A 25,554-nucleotide genomic window follows, 5' to 3' on the forward strand; every position below is an offset into this window, starting at 1 on the left:
AACACTAATGTTAAAAATAAGTTAATGCAAGTATATTCACTAATATACATGCTAAGCAGCAATTCTAAGCAGATTTTCATAGATGACCTTTAAACTAATTGAGTCCCAAGAGACATTTAAATGACAAATGAAGCAGACTTTTAAATGTTAATATGGAACGAAGTATGTGATACAACCCCCTCCCCATTATTCTTATGAAGGTGACTGATGGTTGTTTGGGGAGAGGATCTGAAGCTCTGGCCTAAACAAGCTATGCAGGCTTGGGTTGATGAGATTTATAGTCCAAAATATATTGAGGGCACAAGGTAAAGGGACCCTTGACCGTTAGGTCCAGTCGCGGATGTCTCTGGGGTTGCGGCGCTCATCTCGCTCTATAGGCCAAGGGAGCTGGCATGACTAAGCCACTTCTGGAGAACCAGAGCATTGTATGGAAACGCCGTTTACCTTCCCGCTGGAGCGGTACCTATTTATCTACTTGCACTTGATGTGCTTTCGAACTGCTAGGTGGGCAGGAGCTGGGACCGAACAACGGGAGCTCACCCCGTTGTGGGTATTCAAACTGCCGACCTTCTGATCGGCAAGCCCTAGGCTCTGTAGTTTAGACCACAGCGCCACCCACGTCCCCCCGAGGGCACAAGGTAGGCTGCACTAAATAAGCAAATAAAAACTTAATAAATTATAACCTAGGAATTACATACCAATATAATGCTCAAGATATAATTTATCCAGAAAAACAGTTAACACTGCTATAATTTCCAAACTTAACTTTAGTTTGTTCATAACAGAGATGATGTGATGTTGAATATGTTGTTTATGCCATTTGATGATTTCTTCCTTAAAAAGAAAACTATAGGCTTCTAACAGTCTTAAACATAGTCCAGGTTATCTAGATGCTACTCATACGCTTAGTGTTAAATAAGAGTCAATGAGAAAACTCTTGGAAATCCCTGTGTATTCTTCCACTTATCTTTACACTTACCCAGAATTTATAATAAATTATTAAGTGGGAAATGAGAGACAGGTTATGTTTATCAACAATAACTTCATATTGGTGCTCAACCTAATGAGTCAGTCGAAGTTGACTGGAAAAAGATTTTGAATCAATATTTTTCTTTTTCACACTGAACACAATAATCAAGTATGTCACTTTATTCATTTATGTATTTTTAAAATAGATATCTATAACCTGCCCTTCAGTAAGTCCCAAGGCAGCACACAGTAAACATTAAAACATCATTACCAATAAACACTAAAACAACAGTAAATCAACATTTAACATCTATATGAAAGTGCTGCGGAAGGTAATCCTGAAATTGGCTTGCAGTTGATACTCAATTTTTAATCTCGTTTTCATCTTATTTTAGGGAGGCAGTTGAAGTGCCCCAGACACTCTGGGCAGCTTCTAACATATATAAAAACATAATAAAACATTAAACCTTAAGAAGCTTCCCTAAATAATGATAATGTGTTAAAGAGGTTGGATATTGTTAAAGTTATTAACTTCTAAATATACAGGCTTTCTTTAGGGATTACTTCTGTTTTATTCTGTTTCTACTACTGTTAGTTGCCTTCAGGCTCCTTGGAGAAATAGGCAGGACAAATTTTTTAACAGACACACGACCTGAACAAGAGTGGTCATAGGGTCACCTATGTGTTGTCAACACACAGCCCTCTGATTAACCCATGAGGGGTAGCGCAGAACCAATGTCTGAGTGCTGCAATGGGTTATGAGAAATTACATCTAAGCCAGCCTTCAAACTACCACAGGACTGGATGGAAGCCTATATCATCTGTCCTGGGAAAGACCCATATCTTTCCCACAGATTCTTCTTGGCCCTATGGTGCTCTGTTGGCAGAAAGAGCCAAAGAAGAGATGCCTTTCTCTAGTTTTGGTTAGGAAACTGCTCCGACTACTTTTCTCAGATAAAGATTTAATCATGAATTCTGCTATTTTCATCCAGATTTGGGAAGGTTTCAATTGATTTGCTTTTGTGATTATTGCTCTTTTCATCAAGGTTTTTGATCACATCAGATATCATTCTGATGTTAGAGAATAAGGTATATAAATTCAAAATAAGGAATCTAAATAAAATAGACTGTCTTGCTGTTGGTACTTTTCAAAAATGTCATAGAATAGACTTGCCTCAATGAGCTATGCCTCAAGAGTGGATTGTCTCCCTCTTACCCCCTAGTTCTGGCGCTTATACTGGTTGATCAATAGGGTGTACCAATACTCCTTGGGTTTTTCAATTAACAGGAAACAAATATGTTTCTCAGAAATAAGAAAAAAGGCGAGTTTTTCAAACACTAATTGAATGATTGTCGTTTGATTGGGGTCACATCCACACCATATAATTAAAGTAATGGCTCCCCCCCCCAAGAATCCTGGCAACTGTAATTTGCAAAGGGTAGTTAAACTACAGAACTCGCTATAATTTTAACTCCAATTAATTTCATTTTATTTCCCTAATATTCCTGGTACTGAGTAAAATCTAAAAATCTAAAGTAAAAGATTTACAAATACAAATAACACCATCTGGTCTCTCTCCCTCCCTCTCTCTCTCTCTCTCTCTCTCCCTCTCTCTCTCAGACTCCCTTTAGCAAAACAGGGATTTGCTTTTTCAAACTGTTCTGCTAGTATTTGCCCTTTTCAATATTATGGGGCTTGTGTTGAGGATTGATATAGATATGTGTTATATTTTAGCCTATGGAATTTTACTCAGGTCATAGGGTTAGGCACAGTTTATCAAGAACAACGTATGCTTAAGGTTATGCTGACAGATGGTCACAATTTTTGATCTCCAATTGTGACATATTTTAATGAACATTAAATTTGTAGTCACCGTGTGAGTCAGCAGGGACGTTTAGCAGCAATTTTAAACCAGCTGTCAGGTACCTGTTAATTAGTTTGAACAATCAAATGGCAAGATCTTTAAAATATATAACCTTTCCGCTTTTTCACAACAAAACTGACATTTTAAGGTCTGATTATGGGACCAAACTTACTGTAATAATTTCTAATTTATTTTTAATATATTGAAGGCCACAGTGACTTTTTTCTTTCATATATCCACAACATGAGGCAAGGCTACAATAACTGTAACACTGTTATGTAACCAAAAGAGGGGTCCTACTGCCACCCCTCAATGTGTCTGTGTGGCATGAACCTCAGCAGTTATTTTGGCACCAATAGGAAAAGAGAGAGCTGGGTGTGAGATTCAAGCTGTCTTTTTAAAGGCAACAAATTGTACCTCCTGATATGTTCTTGGCCATTTACCAACATTTGCTGAATGTTGGGCTTTCCAGGTTTGAATTGGTTTTAAATTTCTGCTTGGCTAATACTGTATAGCACTTCTTTTATATTTATCCTACAGTAGCAAGGGCAGAATTGTCTGGCTAGGAATATATACTAATCAGTAAAAGCCACTGGCAGGTCTATCAAGTTATATAAATAATGTAACTATTTACATAAATTAGGTTCATTTCAGTGTAAAGGAAACATCAAAACAATATAAAAAAGTTAAATATGTTGTTTTTGCAGCTATTAAAAAACTTTATAATGATGTAAACAAAATCCAGTCATATTCACTTGACTGATGTTTGTTCCTGACCACAGATGAACATGTGAACTACAGCCATTTCCTTTTTCATTTTCTGTTTTTGTCATAATACTCTGACATCCCTAGTGGTGGACAGCTATCAGGAACAGGGCTTTCTCAGTTATGGGTCCTCATTTGTGGGACTCCTTTGGTTACATATTTGACTGGCACCTACCGTGATGGTTATTAGGCCACAGATAAAAACACTTCTATTCAGACAAGCATTTAATAACTATTATTTGTTATTGATGTTTTATGACTGTGATGACCCTGTTTCCTAGAGATTATTTTTCCTATATTCTTTTCAAAATATTTTATTGTTTTACTATGGCACACAAACCCCCACACATATATTATGAAGGAAGTTGTGAGATGTCTTCAAGACTATTCTGAAAGATGGAATATAAACATTTGAAACACATAAACAAACACAGAGAAATAAATCAATGTAAAAACCCTACAGCCAACTTTTGTAGATTTTCCAACATTTCTTTCTGATCTTTGAAATCAGTGGTATGGATATTGTTGAGAGCATCTTCCTTCTCAGAAAGCCATGCATCGAAAAGACCCTTAAGAAGAAAAAGGAAATCCTTTAGTAAGACCATACACCAAGTATTGTTAAGCAAAGTATTATTATTATTAAGCAAGCAACAAATGCAGGGCTGGCCCAATACATTTTAGCACCTAAGACAAGCCACAAAATGGTGTCCTCCCTGCCAGGGAAGAAGGAGTGAGTGAAGGCCTGCCTCTGGAACAAGGGTGGGAAGATACCAACAGTTCCTCCTATTCGCCAAGAGGCTACTGTAGAGATGGCATTGCTGGAGATGCCAGGAGGCAGACAACAGATCCAACCTACAAGGAATGCACCACAGCTGCCACTGCCACTGTGACAACAGCAGCAACAGGCAAAGAATTCTTTGGAGGCTTCACCTTGCCTCATGGGTGGGTTGGCTCTGAACAAATTGGTACTGCTAACATTGCTCACCTGTTCTTCAGTAAATTGCAGCCATTTTCGAAGGACATCTTGGAGTAGAAACCAGCGATCCTCTGTCCATCTGCAAATTGTAGCCCAGCGGTCTCCTAAATGCTAAAAAGAAAAGGCAGAACATTGTAAATATGCTTTAAGCTCAACCATTTCACCTGTATTCACCTGAATACATTTGAGAAAATAATCTGTAACTTTTTTAGTAACATTCTAAGGGCCCCTACAAGTCCATGAAATATACGACCTTGAAGTCATTACCATTCTTGTTAAAATTATAAAGGTCAGCCATGTTAATATTAAAAGTATAGCTAGTACTCTATGAAATATTCTAAACATTGTACATAAACGTACAATGCTTCTAAACACTATGTTGGAAAACACATGTAAAAATATAACTAGTAACTGCTTACCAGCTAATTTCATCTATATTAGTTTATTCTCTTTTTTCTAATCTTAGCAAATTTCAAAGTATGAAACATTTACAAATAATCCACTGAGACCTTCAAATTAAAAAGTGTACAACAGAGTTTGTATTTCTTATAGCAGAGGCATTTATAATTAGATAGACTATTATGAAGAAGCTGATGTTTTGGGTTACACAGAGAGCCTAAACATGTGGGCAGAAGCTTTTATGTCAAAAGCCAGCAATGGTAAGTGAAGCTAACTGTTTATTAGAAGAAACATGATCTGCTCAGGAGTGCCAGTAATTCTTCTTCAGCAAGTCTTGCCCCATGAGGCAGTTGCAGAGATTAAGGTCCCTGCCTTCCCACAGCTGCCTAAGTCTCCTCTCTGTCTCTTGGCCTCACTCTGATTCTGAATTGTCGTCCGCTACACCCTGTTACCTCTTCAGCTTCCAAAACCTCCTCCTCTCAGTCTTTTCCCTCTGAACATTCATCATCACCCTACCACCAATCCTGGGACTCTGAGTCTTCTTTCCTTGGGGGGGTTCTCCAGCTGGTACTGCCCACCATTTGTCTGCATGCAATCAGTCTATGACATTGCAATTACTTGTAGCAGCTGTTGATTCTAAAATATGCTATGGCCAGAATAAGGCTACACAGCCACATGATATGGCTGCCAGCCTGCCCACTCTGGCAATGCATGGCCGCACCAGATAAGAACAAAGGCACTGCTATGACTGCCTTCCTATTCTCTGCGGCTGAACAAGAATCCCAATATTCCTGGAACAAGGACAGTGATATATATAAAGGAATGGAATGTGGCTCTTCACCATACAGCAGTTGTCGGAAGCCTTTAGCTTCACCCTTCTGACCACTTGGAAGCTTTTTCCCTACTATAAGGGGTTGTTCCACAGATGCATGGTCATCATTTGATGGCACATTTGCCTGGGCCATGAAATCTTGCACCTCTGGCAAACTTTCATCTCACATTACACAATTCCCAAACTGAATGCTTTGGAACAGGTAATTTATATACAGTGGTACCTTGGGTTACAAACTTAATTTGTTCCGGAGGTCCGTTCTTAACCCAAAACCATTCTTAACCTGAGGCTTTTGCTAATGGTGCCTCCCACTTCCGCCGGTGCACAATTTCCACTCTCATCCTGGGACAAAGTTCTTAACCTGAGGTACTACTTCCAGGTTAGCGGAGTTTGTAACCCAAAGTGTTTGTAACCCAAAGCATTTGTAACCCAAGGTACCACTGTATTCAGCTACCAGTTATAAAGTATACTGTCATAATGCTGTCAGACAAAAATGCGCAAAGTGAGGCATTAATTCTTTATTGTCAAAAGTACAAGTCTTGAAAAGGCATGCCCATTAGTCCTGCATCTCTCAGCTACTCCTAGGTTTGCACCCGATGAGGCAGTTACCGCAGCCGAGAGGCACGCCCCCAACCTCAGCTTATGTATCTCCTCCAGTCGAGCTGCACACAAGCAGGCGAAGACTCCACCTTAGTGTAACCTTCTGCTCCTCCCACTTCAATCTGCTTCTGGTCCTGGGAGACAGTGAAGCAGCAGAGGTGAGGGCAGGAGGAGAAGGAGGTGTGGAATCTCTTGACTCTACATCAAGTTTTAAAAAAATTCTAGTGATATACCTGCTTTGCATGCTTCCCAGATATACTACAGTGGCATGCTACGCCTCATGTTTCCTTACTACTGTCCATTGGAATGCATTTATTTGCCCTTATTTTAATACTATGACAATTTATGTCTATATATTGCACACTCCTCTGAAAAAGGTGTGCGTGTGAGAGCGTACACCCACCCACACCCACACCCATACCGGTATATATATATATATATATACTTGAGTCAACTTCACTTTATAATAAAAAAACAAAAGTATTCTTTGTTAGCAGTTGCAAGAGCTCCACACAAGGTCTGTGATCTCTCTTTAGAACTGTGTTCCCTTAAACTAGAAGCCAGCACCAAGCGAAACGATTAAAGGACACTCAGACTTGGCACTTCTTTTGATACAATAATGCCCAATTTAAATGCTGGAAGAGGCTTCATATGCTACACCAAATCAAAACAAGATGACAAAGTCTGCTTGAAAATTAGCATGACTTCAAAGAGAAGCAAGAATTGCACTGCTCCGAAACACAAATCAACTGTTTGACAAGATGCAAAGTGTTGAAACAATCAGACTGATCGAATAACAACATTGGTAAGAATTACAACTGCGAGTAGCAGAACAATTAAATATTAGGGGCTTTTGAAGTAATCTTTGGCAACATCAAATAATAATAAAATATTCCCTTAAGTAATATTGACATGAAGTAGGTACCTTCGATGTACTCTTTCTAAGAGCCTGCTTTAAACATTTTTGTTTAGGTAAGCCTATTCAGGCACATATATATTGGTGTGCTTTTAGCACTTTTTAGTTTACTGTTAATTCTAATTATGCTTTAAATGTTATAAATTGCTTGCTTTTCACTTTTTATTGATAATATTTCTTGTAAATTTCATAGAGGTTTTATTAAAATCACTTTTTTATTATTTATTATTATAATCAAGCAGCATATAAATTTTGTAAGGGAGGGAGGGGATGAGTGTGTGAGGGAGGGGATGAGTTAAGAGTTCTTCCTGGAACATTAGCATTTCTAGTGAGATCAATTCCACCTTCACTTATATTCGCCCTTCACCCTTCAGGCTGCCATACAGAGAGAAATGTCTCCAATATGTTGAAGGCATAGATGGGAAAGAAAGGAAATAGTTACTCAGTCAACATGCTATATACACTTTTTAAAAATGAAGATTTTTATATACACTCAAGTTCATGATGTAAGAAAAAACGGTAACAATTCTTTACTTTAATTTATGACAAGTTCTTATCACAACAGAACCGTTTCCTGTAGAATGTGTGATGCTATTTATCACAAACATATGACTTTAATAATTACCTGAAGTTGTTGTTCTAATGCAGCTGTAGCTTTGTCTCCACTAGCTTCATCTACTACAACAACCATATGTGTGAGGGAATTAACCTTGACTTGTTCCTGCTCCAAGGCTTCTTGAATGGCCTAAGACAAAAAAAGGGAGGGGAAAACCACACACACAAATCACTTATGTGTCCTTACATACTTTGATGAAGTAAGAAGACTAGAAGTGGGAGGGGGGTCAATACTGTGAACAGAGCTAGCAGAAATGTATGCTTTTACAGTGCCACAGCACTTCTGTTTCCTCTCTCCCTCTTGCCCCCGCATCTTTCCAGAGGGTTTCCTCTGATTTTGAGCATGCAGAGAGGGAGGCTGCATAGGGGAGGAGACCAGAAAGTTCCGGGAATGTTGGGTATCACCCAATATATTCCACATTTTCACAAACCTTCAAGATATGCAATCCTAAATATTTTTACTAGGCAATATAGTTGCAATCCTGTACACACTTACCTGGGAATAAGCCCCAATTAACTCAATAGGACCCACCTTTTGTCAAGGGCACTCCCCAGCCAAAGGAATGCACACACCAGATAGTTAAATCTTTATTGTCAAAGTTGGCATTTACAGTCATTTCTATGGCTCTGAATACCCCTCCCCACCAGTCTAGCATCTAGGCAGCTATTTCCCAGGTCTGTGCTCTATGGAGCAGTTGCAGCAACAGGAGACAAGTCCCCTTCCACAAGTTTATGTACCTTCCCTCAATGGGCTGTATGCATGTAGCCAGAGACAATACCTATGTGGAAAGCTTCCTCTGATCATCCCTCTTCAATCCCCTCCTGGTTCTGGGAGACAGTGGTACAGGAGGGGTGGGGATGCACCCAACCCTACATTTGCATGACTTGCCTCTTCCTCCTCTTCTTCTGACTGATCCTGTGCTCCACCTCCTAGCTCTGAAGCTGCCTCTGCTTCTTGCCTCCTACCTAGTACCGTTCTCCACAATTCATTGACCCCCTCTCCGGAGTCGGACTCCAGCCCCACTTCCCTCTGCACTCATCTGTGTCCTGCCAGTCCCTGACACCTTTGAGTAAACACACACAACATTATACTACAAACATTACAATTACTGTTGTGCTTGGCTATGAAGATCTTCTAGCTGTCTCTTTCAGAGTGCAATAATAATGTTTCCCTTAAACAGAGTGTGTGGACTTGCCTCTTTCTCTGGTGGGAATGCTTTTTTTTATTAGCACTCATGAGTCTGGTATTAAATGTTATACTGTATTGACTTCTGAGGAGCTTCCTTTGATGCTTTTCATCAGCTAAGATGTAGAACTTTGCCTCACCATTGCTCAGCTCTTTTATCCAATTGCGGGCAGGGGGGCAAGGTGTGAATCAAACCTAAAAGTCCTGGGACCTTTCACAGGTTTCGAAGGCTTGGATAAAGGGGATATAATCAATGCTTTAGGTATTATAATCAATTTCATTATTTTTCTCTGGGACTAAAATCAAAGAATCACAGCCCCAAAATGGTAAATAAACACATAATTAAATAATAAAGTGTACCAGGACCAAGAAAATTGGTCTCTTTCCTACAGTAGCTCTTCACTTTCTATCTAGGGCAGGCATCCCCAAACTGCGGCCCTCGAGATGTTTTGGCCTACAACTCCCATGATCCCTAGCTAACAGGACCAGTGGTCGGGGAAGACGGGAACTGTAGTCCAAAACATCTGGAGGGCCGAAGTTTGGGGGTGCCTGATCTAGGGGATAGAATGTTTTTCATGACAGATTAAAAATTAAATTATGAAATGCAACAAAAGAATCCAAAGGATATAAGAAAAAGCAGGACTGCTCTAAGGTAACTTTCCAAACTCTATTTTTGTCCAATCTCCATCAGTGCTCCTGTTGGGCATAGCTGCCAAGTTATCCCTTTTTTTAAGGGAAATTCCATTATGCTGAATAGGCTTCCTCGCGAGAAAAGGGAAAACTTGGCAGCTATGCTGTTGGGAGAGGAAAGTGGAATTTGTACAACAGAATTCATTCTTGCAAAATTCAGCACATACAGAGGAAACCAGTATGTTGGATGGGATGCAAGATTATGGTAGCTTGATGTATTCAAGAGAACACTGTCAACATATATTGTTTTGTAATATCATGTACCATATTTGATACTGTCTAAGAAATGACTTATGCCAAGGAAATAATGGCAGTGGCACCATCCTTCACCAGAAAGAAAGAATAACTTAATCTCATGACACTTAAAATGGTTTGCAACAACATATATACAGGTTACACAATTCAGTATCCTGCAATCATAAGCCCTGAACCAAAATTGATTTGTTTACATGTTCAATATGTTAATCAGACTGAGTTTGAAAATCAACAACTTCTAGCAGACTCACATTTTAACTTGCTGCAAATTTTCACATAAACACCAAGCGTTATGACTTGGAGGTGGAGTTTACAGTTTGTTTGTTTATTTGAGTTAATATATCTATATTCTACTCTTCACCTCATAGAACATTTATTTTCTGTCATGGATGCTGGGACTGGTGGCAGTTTTTCCAGTCCCTGGTGAGGAAAGATGCTTAGATGGGGCCCGGAAGTGCCTCTAATCACAGCTGCCTGTCCCACAGCAAGGGCTATTTTTGTGTTTGAGCAGGGGACTTGAGAAGAAGGGAACAGAAATAGCGCTCAGCCCTCACCAATTATGCTACTGTTCATGAATGAAAGTTCGATGTAGATTAACTATGCTATAACGGGGAATGTTGTACCTTAGCTCTCTCTTGGACAGTTAAGGAAAACACACTGAGGTTAACAGCGCTTGGTCAGAGTGAATACAATGTTTCCATGTTAATGGTGTTTTAATTGTCTGCCATAATGTCAGTGGCACTTACCGCTAATGTTAAGTGACACACCTTCTACTAGGGATAGCATTCTAAGTAATCCCTCTTGTTATGCATTTGGTAACTTTATTTGCATCCCAACCTAGTGGAAGAAACATCATTGTTGGTTGGAAAATTGAAGATTTAGGTACTTCAGAAGAAGAAGAAGAAGAAGAAGAAGAAGAAGAAGAAGAAGAAGAAGAAGAAGAAGAAGAAGAAGAGAGAAGAGTTTGGATTTGATATCCCGCTTTATCACTACCCGAAGGAGTCTGCTTTTGAGGGCAAGCTAAGACTACCACCTTCTGACAAGAAACCAAATATAGTTACAGGAGGGGAACTACTCCTCATATAGAAGGTCAAGAGATTTTGGAAGTCCCAATGAACTCTGTTTCTCCTAGGATGTGCTTTTTAGACAACTAGACATTCTGGTCAGTTCATAGGCTCCAGAAGATTCTTCCTTCTGTACTAGAAGAATGTTAAGATTAATGTAGAAGCCCTGGCCTTAAGAGTGAACCATCTGATTGATTCTAGTTTATTTAAGTGAATGATCACTATTTTAAGGTCTGTTTCCCCTATCTGGGTTAAGAAAATGAAACATTAGGAGCTGAGCCAAGTGTTAAATTTGACAGATGAGGCAAATAATGCAGACAAAAAAGTAACCATTAATGCAGCATTTACCTTCAAGGACAAAAGAATTAATCATCCTTTGCGGGAAGGAAATAAAAGGTTACAATACATATCAGAGAGAAGTAAAGGAAAACAATTATGGTGATGGTCCTAGATAACAGACCTAAAGAGAAGCAGACATTTTTGCTGACCTCTCTACCTACAAAAACACCATGGAGCCACTAATCCAGGAATCCAAACTCTTCCCATCAAGCTTGTACCCTGTCTCAACAGCTGTATGTGAATGGCATTTCCACACTGAAATTGGAACGTATGGATGCAGAATAGGTTAGATGCACAGGAGAAACCTTGCTGTAAATTTTCAGGTAAAATTTTGTCTGTCATCTTCATTATATAATTTTTGGCAAAAGCTTTTTGACACCTGAGATGAAAAGGAATTACCTTATTTCTGTGGTTGTAAGTAGTTTTAAACTGTTCTTAACATTGTGCTTTAATTACTTTAACCAGCGCTGTGACCTTACAGTGAAATGAGAAAGAGGAGGAGGAGGAGGAGGAGGAGGAGGAGGAGGCGGCTCATGAAGCCAAAATGTTTCTTTGCCCCTGCCTTGGAGAACTACTGAATCCAGTCAGTGGAAGAACAGAGCAAGGGTATCTCTGTGATCTGTATTGCACACCTGGAACTTAAATGTGTACAAAATGTTAGGACCCTTTCAGATTCCTTTGCTAAGATCAATATGTACAGCAATAAATAGATATATGTATGTGGGAAAACTAATTTTTATGTACTGCTATGGTGAGTGTGATGTTCAGTCAAACACTTCCCAGCCTCTTTATGAATAATAGTATATTAATTGTCATTCTATTTTAATTAGTCATGAAATGTAAGTTGCATTCATTTATAATGTTTTATGTATTTTATTTATAGGAGGAATCAAGCTGTCAACCAAAGTAAACCCATTCACTCAAACTGGATATAGGCTTAGGCTTGCAGTCTTTACGTATAGCAGAAGCTAACAACAACAAAAAAGACAGCCGTACTAAAGTCTTTTGTTCACTGTGTGCTAGCTCGTTGTTCTTATAATTAAATTCATTTTTCAAAAACATTCCACATCTTTTCCAATACAAAGGCAGGCACTCAGTTAGAATACTTTACAGTGCTCGGGGGCTGCATGCTCAGAGTCCCAGCACTGCTAATGAGATTAGAAATCCCAATTATAATAACTAATAGTGTCGATTTGCAACTGGAGGACTCTAGAAGGAAAGTACAAGATAGCAAAAGAAACCGGGGGAATAATAAAATCTGAAATGTTATTATTGTGTTTTCCAGTAAATAGTATATTGAAATTCCCTTTTCCCTTAGCACCCCAGCCCACTTTTTATTCTGTGAGTAATGGCTGTGTGAAAGAAAGAACAAAACGATGAGAATCCTGGTGTTATTAATAGAAAATCCAGAATTTCTGCGTCATGTTCTGAAGGTTTTGTTCAGATTCAATCTGGATTTGCCTTTTATTAAATGTTTCAATTTCCCAAGAATACTATGTTGGCATTTTCTCAAATATATATATTTAATTTGCATATCCCCTTGAAACAAATGGACTCAAGAAATTTATTGACTTTGCTTACCTTATGCTCTTCTATCTGTCGCTTTAAGTCCTCCAAATCAGGTCCCAAGGGCTCTGACTCTATCCTTTTTGTTCTTTCTTCTGTTTTAGCTAACCATTCAGAGAGTTGGCTTAGCTGCTGATTTTGTAAATCCATCAGAATGCGGTGCAAACTGTGAAAATATGTTTTTAAAAGCACAGCGAGTTAAAGTCAAGAAGATGTAACATATGTTTCATCTGTCCATTGTTTACCATAGGCCACAATTCACTGTTTACCATAGCCTCATGTTAGCCATACCAATAAAATTTTGATGAGTTCACAAATAAAGGAACAGGGTGTGGTTGCTCCCATGCTATAGTCCAGGGGCCAGCAAACTTTTTCAGCAGGGAGCTGGTCCACTGTCCTTGTGGGGGGCTGGACTATATTTTGAAGGGAAAAAATGAACGAATTCCTATGCCCTACAAATAACCCAGAGATGCATTTTAAATAAAAGCACACATTCTACTCATGTAAAAACACACTGATTCCTGAACCGTCCATGGGCTGGATTTAGAAGGTGATTGGGCCGGAGCCGGGCCCTGAGCCTTAGTTTGCCTACCCATGCTATAGTCGTTTAGTGCTGCTAAGAAACTGATTTCTTTTCTATTTTAACCCATTTACAGTTCTTTATTCATTTATTATATCCAGCATTTCACCATTTGGTTTCAAAGTGGCTTGCAGCAATATAAAATACATAATATTGAAAATGTAAAGCATACATTAAACTCCAAAATTGAAAATCTCAAGGAAACGAGGAAAAAATGCAAACACCTGAGAAGCATTCAGGGTGCAAAGGCTTAATTTTATCTTATTCTACACTGCTCTGATAGCTTTTGGCTGTGAATAGGTTTATAAATCTGCAAATATATATAAATACTTCCCCTCAATAAACTTAAATGGAAGATTTAGTTATAGCATAACATAGTACAAATTCTCCATGGCCAAGGCTCTTCTGCATGTGCATTGCTGCCATTGCTGCCATCTGAACACTGACCAAGTAGTGTGGAAAGGTAACCAATATATTTATCCCCCTCCCCCCAAAAAAGGAAACTTGCAGAGGTGTGTGAAGCTAGCATTCCTGACGACCCTTGGGAAATTAGGCTGGGGGATGTATACAGCCTTTGGGCTGCAGGTTCTCCACCACAATTCTATTCTATTTATGAAATGTTCCATTCAGCAAAGGTTCCTTCCAATGTTAATTGCCTACTGCTTGCAATTCTTCTCTTTTATTGCTTACTGCTGTGTGCAGCAGTGGCATTACTAATGGAAAACATTGCTGATTGTTCCTTATTGTTATAGTTTCTGTTCTAAGTTTTGATTGTTGAATTATTTTATTGTTTTGAGTTGTGTGGGACCACCCAGGCAACTGCTGCCACTAAAGGACATGCCATTAAAGGGCAGAAACCAAAGGGCAGAACCTGCAAAGAAAATATGTAATTAATAGAATCCGTTCCCTAATATGTCTCAATAGCAGTTGACATATCCATACTAGGACCAAAATTCAATTCAATTTTCTTTTTAACATGGACCACAAAACAGATCTAGAATAGGTTGTGAGAAAACACTGGAATATAATTATTTAGAATCATAGAATTGTAGAGTTGGAAGGGACCTCAAGGGTCCCGCTGCAATACAGGAATCTCAGTTAAAGCATCCATGACAGATGACTACCCAACCATGTTTACAGTGTCATTTAGATGCAGCATAAAAGTTATATTTAAAAAGATGGTGACATGAAATAAAAGAGAATTTCCTTGAAGCAGGTATGTGTTTAACGGTAATCAGTGGCAATCAAAATTATTTTTCCTTAAGACCCATTCATATTACAGTATATTGATGTTACAGCATGCTAGAACACAGAGATTTCTAGTAATATTTTAATGACAGTGAAATGGCCAAAGTGTTATACTCATTATTCAATAACCAGTTTTAGGGCTCACAAAAGTCAACAACTGGACTATTGAAAGGGCAAAATCCTACTCACTGGAAATGTCAATGAAAAAGAATTATGCCTCAGAATACTATTCACTTTCCATATTAGAAAAGCAATACTTTGCTTGCCTTTAGGGAATTTTCAGATTATGGTCATGATCCACAGAATCTCCTTAGGTTTAATTAGAACATGTGAAGAGAAATGAACAAAACCATATTGACTTAAATGTTGAATACTTTTGGGAATGGTATAATCTCACTGTATTAACTGATTTCCCTATACTGTACAGTATAAAAATTTCAAAGAAGCAAATATTTTGACTTCTGATAAAGGGTCAAATCCAGATAGAGATCCAAGTCCCTGCAAAAACTGTTGCAACACAAACAACTACAGCTGTATTGTGTGAGACAAGTATGTCTCTACCACTCCCTAAATATCCCAGGGCAATTTTTTTGCATCAGTACTAATGGGAAAGCAGCAAGAGTAAGAATACAAACAGTGGTGGCTCTTTTTCCCCTTCTCTGTCCTACAAAACAACCCTACATTTTGAATCTGTAACAGTTGTTGGTTTGATTTTGAGGGGGGGGGGTTGGGGGGAGAAGGGAAGTAACCTTCCCAAACAATTCTGAAGACTTATAGCGGGCTGTCAATTCTGGAATGCTTTATTATTGAATTATATGACGGTTAATAATACATACCATGGGATGAAACTTAGAATTGGGCAGAGAAGTCCTTTGTCAATTCATATTTGTTTATCTAAGCAAGGGATGAGATACCTCAAGCACGGGGACACCAAATGCAGCCCTCTAAGTCTCTCTGTTTGGCCCTTGGGATTCTCAGAAAGCCATGCCTTCCCTCACCAGTCACACTCAAGTGCTCTATTGAGTCATTTTGAGTTCTTTGTTTTTAGTTTCTGACCACCAGTGTGCCTCAACTACATTACAAAAATAAAGAGGACAACTCTTATCATGTTAAACTAGTGTTATTGTTTATCATTTATCTTTCTTCACCACCCCACAGCCCACAAGTTCTTTTTAAGACCATTTGAGGGATTTAGAATGACTAGCCAATTCACAATTTCTTCTGGGCTCTTAGGCAACTCTGAATAATGTGTTTTTGATAGCCTCTGAGATAGCTAAGGAAAAGTCCATATATTTATAGACCCAGTATTTCAAATTTACTGTTTCATTCTGTGTCATATTACATCAAACTGTGGTGAAATGTTGCTATTTACTTTAGTAATCAGCTTCCGGTCTCTCAGCCCAGAAGCAAATGGATTTCAATTACATACAAAAAAGAATTGTTACGTTATGGCAATGGTTTAATTATAACATGGTATATCAATGTTTATTGAGACAAGCAACATTACAGTTGAAAGTGATTTTTAAAAGCTATTTTTTCACCACTTTTTTGTCTGAAGCTTTTCTCTAACCTTTCACACATTTATTTTAGCTAATTCTTAACAGAAGGTCTAATACTGAAATCTAATTTACCGGTAAGGACAAATATGAAATCTTTGCAATGTACTTCGATGTTAAACCAGCCTTTTTGTTCTCAAAATATCCGTAACTTAATTTGTCATGGCAAGACCTTTTACTAAACAGATTCAATTTTTAAAGCCTTCATGCATTATTTTGTTGCCAATTATGCAAGGGAGTCAAAATATTGGTATCTATGAGGGCAGTAAGCTTTAATGAGTAGGTGAAAAACCTTTAGCAGATTAACCGGTAAGGAGCAAAAGTAAAAACACAATAGTTCAAATTTTCTTTTGTTCTGGTGCATTATTATATTGATGAATAAAAATATATTTTAAAAATAACATATACACATTTTCCTTCTAATAATTCTGGTTAATAAACTTGTATCCCAGTAATGCTGTCAAGATTAAGGATAGGCACCAACTCTGGAATATTTATATCATTTAATGTCATGAGATTCACCATCTGGCATCACATGACATTGCAAGTCGTGATGATTATATTTATTTATTGAAAGTAGTTATATGCACCTGTTCAGAGTCCCCACAGAATGGTTTACCTAAGATTGTTGCAACAGTATTACGTCCTGTCCCCAAAAATTGACCATAAAATTGAAATATGACTGTTTACTTGGAAGTTGCAACTTATTTTTCCCTCCTCTCTTCAGGGTAAGAAGTTCCTATGGTGGCAGTTAGAAGAGAGAGGGACCACCACTGGGAGCTGAGTGGGGGAAGTTTATCAGTTTGTTCTTCTCCTCTCCCATCAGGGTAAGATGGCAGACTGTATTATATATGCCACAGCTCGAACTATCTATGATTCCATTCTATGACCAAGTATTCTTCCAGCACAGGGGGGTAATCTCTGATCCCCAATGTCTGAACCAGTCATGCCCAGCAATTCTTGCCAGTTTTGCTCTTCAGATTACTAGGGTTTACTGCTTTCCCAAGGCTTTACCTTACTGATTCTTCTGGGCATAAGTAGCTTTATTTTGATAGAATGCTTTCCTCAATCAAAATAATTATAGTTTACCCAAAGAGAGGAAAATGATATACTATTACATTCTCCTCAAGCATTTATTTACTTCAAGGACAAAACTGATTATCCCAATAACTTTCATACTGTTGGGAACTTGTCATTTAAAGCAAGTGATGCATATCGGGGCAAAAGAATTTGCAAGCTCACATATACACTGAACTGTTGGTGACTAACCAAAAAAGATTTTGGGAGTCATGATCGATAAACACCATTGAAACTTTTAACCCAGTCTGTGCCAGAAATAAAAGAAACTCCATACCAGGAATTACTTATTCCTCTAATTCTATTAACATTTGTAACCCACATTTCTTCCTTACTAAATGGAGCAGATGACGAACCATGTAAAACACCATGCTTTGGACCTGGGGTTGGTGATCTGACACTAAGTAAAAGCAAAACTAAGGAAGTGCCATGGTCGCAACTTCCTGGTGCAACTGGACTTCTCCGCGATCCTTCCCCTCTGCAGGGAGGTGGGACTGATTCGGATGGTCCGCCCCCGCCACTTAATTGATCCAAAAGGTTTCCAGAGAGTGCTTTATCCCATGTTGATGGCCTTTCAGCTGATTCCCTGGTGGCCCGCTGGAATGTGGAGTTAGCCAGGGCTATTGACTGTTTGGCTCTGAAGTGCCCTCTCCGATTGCATGGAGCCCGGACAGCCCCATGGTTTTCCACAGATCTGAGGGCAATGAAACAATCGCTAGAGCGCCGCTGGCGGATAACTCATTCTGAAGCTGACCAGACATGGGTTAGAGTTCATTGCCGAGCCTACCAAGTGGCGGTAGCAACGGCGAAGAAGACTTTCTACACCGCCTCTATTGCATCTATAGAAAACAGCAGCAGGAGACTCTTTCAGGTGGTTCACAATTTAGCAGAACCACCTGCTCTATTGGGGCCCTGTACGGGGCACATGATCTCCTGCAATGATTTTGCAAAGTTTTTTTGCAGATAAAAATAAAAGTACCTCTTTATATAGCACAAAAGAAAGAAACAGCTGCCATGAAAGATGGTGACGCTCACCAGACGCTCACCAGCATGGATTGCTTTAAAACAGGAGTGGCTAATCCTCCTTTTGGCACCAGGACTGCAGTCACCCAGGGTCAACCATGTAGGACCACATACCAGTGGTGGATGTGGTCAGAACACACTGCCATGTACACATGCGCACACACACATAGAAAATAGTTTAACCGATGACTGTGGATGGGGGAAACATACATCCCCTTTACTATGCCCACCGCAGTCCTGTGTGTACTTAAAAAAAAGTTTCCGCTGCTTCTACTGAAATCAAAGTAGTCTGGAAGAGCCAGAAAATGTGCTTGAACCATTAGTTACCCTTGATTTACAAGGTGATGAGACAAATTCATGGAAGAGAGATCCATGGGAGCTAAATGAAACCTCCCCATTAAGAGGCAATATCACCCCTAACAAGCAGTTGCCTGAGAGGCAACCATAGGGGAGTGCTCACCTTCATACGCAGTTTACAGGCTTCCTTGAGGCATCCTGTTGGAAGCAGGATGTTTAACAAAATCTGGACTGTTCCAGCAGGACTATTTTATGTTCTTTTTTACAAATTAAAACCCCATTTTAAGAATAGTTTCTACCAGTGAGCTGGCAGCTTTTTAAAACCCAACTGATCTCTGTGACCCTGTGAATCTGGAATCAATCTGTACTGTATACTCCAGCTATAGATACAGAACTGATTTCAAAGCACACCAAATACCCATTACATATATATTTTAATGTTGACCTGTCCGAGGACACTGCGAACACACAACTAGGGCCAAGTTTATTTTAATAATAGTCTTTTAAATACATTCACATAACACATGCCTATTTTCTAAGTACATAAATACTGTTCCGTTTTTAAACTGGCAGTATTTTTCATCAGTCCTTGCAATCCTGAAATTATTTAAACACTGTTTATTTGATTGGCAATACTGTCAAATCTTTTGTTCTTATATAAGTATGGGTCTCGTACTATTTTAACAATACACCTTTTTCCTTAACAAAATATGAGAAGAGATCAGGAAATTATAGTTTTGGAACTGGAGTAGAAAGCAGCACGCCCAGTTGAAATACAGTTATCAACCATAACTGTATTAAAAAATACCTAAGTTGCTTTTAAAAAGAAACCTACAAATATATGACAAACTCTCATTGCAATATGGGAGCTCCATTAATCGAGCTCTACTATAAACGATAATCATGCCATTAATCTCATCATAGCTTATCACACTGTTCTAGGCTGTTTTTTTTTATCTTCTGTCAGATTTGTGTGATTCTGAAGTAAAATTCCAATTGAACTAAATCAGAAATGGCTTTGATTATCGCTCTTGGAACTGCTCTCACTCACTTAAAGCACAGGGTACACATCTGACTAGCTTCAGTTTTCACATCCCTTGCTCTTGTGAACTCCAAGATGGCATGAACACTTTATCTGAAGGCTTATCAACCAGTTCTTTGCTGTTGGTCAGGTATAAATCCAGAGTAGTAGAGTCCCTTGTTGCTTTCTTTACCTTCTAAGAGATTAAATTGTCAGCAAGACTACGCAAGAATTAATTGGACAATGTTCTGTTCCAGATGATGGTCCATGTAGAACAAGGGTTCTAGTCAAACAGGAGGTTCACAACAATCACAGTCAAGTGACAAAGAGCAGGAACGAGCAAGGAAACTCCATACCGAGCATGCCCATGCTTTGATAAGCTAAATCCAACAGGCGCAAAGTAAGGCATGACATACAAGAGGGTCAACTCCTGACAAAAGTTTTGAATCTTGCTTCAGTAGCAGCCTGATTGACTCAATCAACCCCTAGTGGGGAGAAGCTCTTTAGCTCAAGGGGCCTTACCTGTGAAGAATGCTAGATTGGAACTTCTGGGATGGACATATCAGAGTTGGAGAATGGCAAGACAACTTCGTATACCTACATCGTGTGCCAAAACTTCTGGGGCAGTGAGGAATACATGGGGCATCTTTGACAATGGTTCCCTCAAATCCATGGCCTTCTTGCCCCAGGGGGCACAGCAGAGAGGAGTCTGATTGTGGGATCTTTAAAAATGTTCCATTCTCAGCAGTTAGACTTCAGGCAGATATTAGGCTGCTTGAAACAGCACATTACTAGAAACAAAATTAAAAAATTATTTCCAGTAGCACCTTAGAGACCAACTAAGTTTGTCATTGGTATGAGTTTCCGTGTGCATGCACACTTCTTCTAGTGACTTCTGTTTCAGTGTATCTGAAGAAGTGTGCATGCACACAAAAGCTCATACCAATGACAAACTTAGTTGGTCTCTAAGGTGCTGCTGGAAGGAATTTTTTAATTTTGTTTCGACTACGTCAGACCAACACGGCTACCTACCTGTAACCCATTACTAGAGTTATTCAGGAAAGGATCAGCCGTGCTTTCCAGCAGTCTGAGCAGTCTGTAGTATGCTGTTTTGCTTTCTTTCAGTTGCTACTCAGATTCTTCCAATGGTGTTTCCATGTTGGCATATATATTCTTAACATAAAATGCAGTTCCCCATCCTTTTATGCTGGATATATTCCTTTTGAACAGGGTATACCTTTCAAGTGCTGAATTTCAATCATGAGACTCAAAGTCTCACTGATACCTATCAGATTATATGGTACTTTTCTTTCTGTGTTAGGATTGCAAGTTGCCGTGCTTGTTTCCTACACTTTTGACTGCCAGCTCTGAAACGGCCAAGGCTGTTTATTCACATAGATAGGGATAGCAAAGATATGGAAAGTCCCCCTTCCCTTCCTAGCCAAGTGCAATAACAAGATAAAAGTCTATGTGGGAATAACTTTTGTATTGAGTGTGAAACTTTTCTAAATAAGGCCTTTTAAAAATGTGAGCTTGCAGATCTGTGGCTCTTGTCCATCTGTTGTATTCCAATTCCATTCTCTTACAATCAACTTTGATGCTCATGAAATTGCAGCAAAAGCAAGAGGAATACAACAAAATCTGCACCAAATAGCACACTCTGCAACAATATTTGCACCAATTACAAAGGTGTTTGCCCAAGTTTATATTTACTCACTTGCTCTGTTTTTCCATACTTGTGACCCTGAGATTTTCCCATCGTGAATTAAGAAGATTCATTTGTTCTTGTATTTCATTTTCTTCGTCTTCTGAAAGCTTCCCAAATGACAGAAGTTGGCTGCCTATTTGCAAAACATCACCAACACGTCCCTGGTGAGCTGTTAATTCCATCATAAAACCCTTCAAAAACAATTTTAACAAAGATTACCACCAGAGAAAGAAAGACGTATTTAGAAATTACAGATTCTATTGAAAATTCTAAACTTTATTCAATAATTTTAGACTTTTGAATACAAACAAATTTGGCTGTTGCTAGAACACAGTCTTTTGAGCAAAAGCAAAAGCAAAACCAAAGTACCAGTTGAATATCAAGCTTTTGGTCTTAATGCGCAAAACAGATAAAAGATCAGCAATTAGCAGACGGTGAAGCATTTGTGTTGGTTTTTCAATCTGTGTTGTTCACACATACCTCGTGGGTGTGAAACTGCTCTTTAACTTCTTCTACATCAGCGGATATATCTCCTTGTGCTTGCAAAGAATCTTCAGTAGACAGAAGCCATGAGAGTACTTCTTCTAATGCAGTTTGGTAGCCTTCCAGATCTACTTCTGTATCCATGGGTGAAGTTGCAAATAACCTCTGTTCATGTGTTTCCAAATGCTGCACAAAAAAAAGGAAAAAAAGGCTTTTTGAGCATCATCCAATTAATCTGGGATCAAATAGTTCTTCTAGCCTACTAAATGGAATGCAGTTGTTTTAATTCTACGTAATAGTTTCCCTTTGGCATCAAAATCCTTATGAACATTCTTTGAAATATCACTAAACAAAGGGACTGGGAGGAAAGCACAGATGAATATAAAATGAACTATAAGTCATTCTTCATGCACACCCCTGTTATAAATTCAAGTATATAAATATATCTAATTTTTATGAACTGTGTAGAGCTCACCTCCTTAATTTATTGATCTCAGTATGATGTCCAAGCAATTACATTTTATCTGCATGCAAACAATGCTACCCAGATGCAATAGAAAATATTTTAAATTAAGGTTTACATGCATGCAACAGTGGGCTAAAATAATTCCCTCATACTTATTGAGATTGCAATTTACAGTTTCTGAAAACTGTGTGTCAATATACAAGTGCAAGTCTGCAGCAAGGTGATTGTAAGATGAAAGCATCTTCCCTTAGTTTCAGAACCCTGTCTGCCTTCCAGAGCCAGCCCACCCATGAGGCAACCACATCAGGCAGAAGGATCCATAGGGGCAGAAGACTCTGAAGTTAATCTTTATTCCTCCCTTGTTTCTGATGTATATTCACTTGCCCCTTCTCCCCTGGTGCGGGGACATGCCATTTTGAAGTTTGCCTCAGTTGCCAAAATGTATTGGGGCAGCCTTGCTTGCACACACAACACACACTGTAGTTTGTTAAGGGTTTCTCGGAATTGCAATTTTGTGAGGGGTAAACTACAGCGCCCCAATTTTTTGAGGGAAAGAATGTACTTTGAATGTACTCCTGGTCATAAGGAATCACCCAAGACGTCTGAGGGAAGTAAAACTAACGAAACTTCTCAACTGGCTTCTGTACATCTGTTAGGGATACAGAATTTCTCACTTCATGTGGCGGGTGGAAAGCCTATTTATTTGTTTGCGTCACATACCAGTCTTCCATACAAGTCAGTGGGGTAGACAAGATCAGACTGTAAACACAAGAAAGAGAGTAGGTAGGTATATCTTGAGCGATGGAAGCAGTATGGCTGAGGTGGTTGTGCAGTTTTCTCTTTTGTTGTAAATGGCCCTAAAGGGAAGACTTACATTGCTCTGGCGTGGAAGTGTCACAGGGTGTACCTGCATGAAGCTCACATACCCATTCACATACCCACAGCCAGGGGAGATGCACAACTTCTCATATTGCCACCTCCTTGCTATTCAGGACTATGTTATAGAACACCCTGTGTTTGATTGTGCAGTTTATGGTATGAAAAATCTCTGCTGAACAGAAAATGTGGTTGCTACATAAGATTATTAAGTGCATTCATTTTTAAACTAATCAATTCAGGGCAGTCTGAAATATTTCCAAGATTACGTCCCTCCCACACTAATGTTCATGTTACACACAAACAAAGAATCTGCAAAAGCCAAGAGGAAGGGGATTCACGGAAGCTTCCTCTCACACGCTGGATAGAGAGACCTACTAAAATGGGACTCTAACCAGTCAAATAGTGCCCATTCACCATTCCCCCTCCCCCCACTCTTTCCTCTCTAACCTAATACTGCATGCAACACTAATGTCTTACAACAAATGAAACTGATCTGTAGAAAACAACTTGAGTTTATTTTTGTAAACTTAAAAATCTTTAACAAAAGTATATATATATATATATATATATATATATATATATATATATATAGCCTCAGAAACTGTGGCCTTGATCCAGTAGGGTGAATAAAGTAGAGGAAAGTAAGCACTAAACATGGGGAAAGGGTGTGACGCTGGAGGGTTACTAAGAAACACAACAGATAAGATTAGTGAGAAATGGGGACGATGCCATTGTTAGTTTTACATTTCCTACTTTGTTTGAAAACAACCAGATTTGTGGTTCTGTCTACAGATCAGAATATATCAATGTCAAACTAATCCAAATGATTCAATATTTCTCAGTGAGAAAAAAATTAATTTTAACCATCCTGTAACTTTAAAATAGCAATTTTAAAATTTGTATATGAAGTAAGGGGAATGTAAAAAGAAAGAAAGATCCTCTATATTACTGTCCAGACTGGAGGACTCAAAGGATTTTAAAACTTTAATTCAAAGTAAATACGGCTCTAGAATGCCTGTGACTTTCAGAAGCTTAGAAAAATCAGACAAGCTTGGCAGCTGTTTCCATTGATTTACAGAGCCTATAAATAGAAAAGTATAGATTTACCTGTACTGAAAGCTTATCTATTATAGTATTAAATTTAATATTTCTAACCTCCTAGAGCCTCAAAAACATGCACAATGTGTTTGTGCACTGGTGATGTTGTCTGCAGAATCCATACAGCATCCTCCTGCCTCAGAGCAGGGAGGCAACCTGTTCCCTTGCACCAGCAATGCTAGTCTTTCATCAAAACATGTTCCCCTGCAAGCCCACAACAGAGCATGGGATAATTAGCTAGTCCATAGCTACCAAACAACCTGAATTTAATGTGCATTTCCCAAGAACAGAGAGAGGATGATCTAAAGGGCAATGCAGATCCAAAGCCGATTAGCAGATAAAGAGGTTGAATGTAGCACAACATGCAACCCTGCAAGAGTGCATCCAGGGTTAATAAATCTGTAATGTTGCAATTCAGTATTGCCCAAATTGACTTAAATAATCCATGGCATTTGAATCAATTGCAGCTTTATTTTCCAGTGACAAAGATGTATACTAATCCATCTACCATTTGTAATGTTCTGTGTTACGATTTCTCAATAAAATATGTGAGGCGTAGCATTAAAATGAATCAAATGTATCTAAATGTATAACCCAAGAGGTTTTTGCTTAGAGAACAGGATCAGATTTACATAGGGTGGAGGACCACCCTCCAATTAATTTTAAGTATTATTTCAAGCAACATTTATTGATCCTTACATTATCTTTGAAGTGAAGAAATGAAATGAGTCCAATAAGAACCTCCTGCTTCTAACCAAATCTCATAGTAAGTCTGATTGACTGAAAGCAACTTTAGGATCCACGGTTAAAGCAAGATCAAAAAGCTGACAGTGAAATGAAACCAATTTAAATAAATCTAAACTGAGTTTAGTGATGATGGATATCAACATTAAGGATAATTTAGATAACACCATTTAACTTGTTTCAGAACAACGTTTTAAAAGTAAGCTTCTGTTTAACACCTTGTTATTTAGTACCAAAATTATGTGCTCTTCTCAACACTTTCTGCCAGTACTGCAATGAAAAACCATTTATTTAAATGTGATGCAAATAACTTGAGTAAAAGAACTGCCTTCCCATC

At 38.7% G+C, this 25,554-nt stretch overlaps 1 protein-coding gene across 11 annotated transcripts in view; it reads right to left on the reverse strand.

Moving 5' to 3' along the window:
• The window catches only part of DMD (dystrophin), a 1,020,507-nt gene that overhangs the window by 637,050 nt on the left and 357,903 nt on the right, over window positions 1-25,554 (reverse strand). For all 11 annotated transcript variants that reach the window (XM_035114377.2, XM_035114375.2, XM_035114388.2 and 8 more), the window contains 6 exons: window positions 22,028-22,216; window positions 21,557-21,738; window positions 13,053-13,203; window positions 7,948-8,067; window positions 4,585-4,686; window positions 4,061-4,168 (listed from right to left, as the gene is read on the reverse strand). In XM_035114377.2, coding sequence (XP_034970268.2) covers window positions 4,061-4,168; window positions 4,585-4,686; window positions 7,948-8,067; window positions 13,053-13,203; window positions 21,557-21,738; window positions 22,028-22,216 — 852 coding nt within the window. The remainder of the gene's footprint in view (window positions 1-4,060; window positions 4,169-4,584; window positions 4,687-7,947; window positions 8,068-13,052; window positions 13,204-21,556; window positions 21,739-22,027; window positions 22,217-25,554) is intronic.

This window comes from Zootoca vivipara, chromosome 4, assembly GCF_963506605.1.
Source record: "Zootoca vivipara chromosome 4, rZooViv1.1, whole genome shotgun sequence".
In the NCBI taxonomy this organism is placed as follows: domain Eukaryota; kingdom Metazoa; phylum Chordata; class Lepidosauria; order Squamata; family Lacertidae; genus Zootoca; species Zootoca vivipara.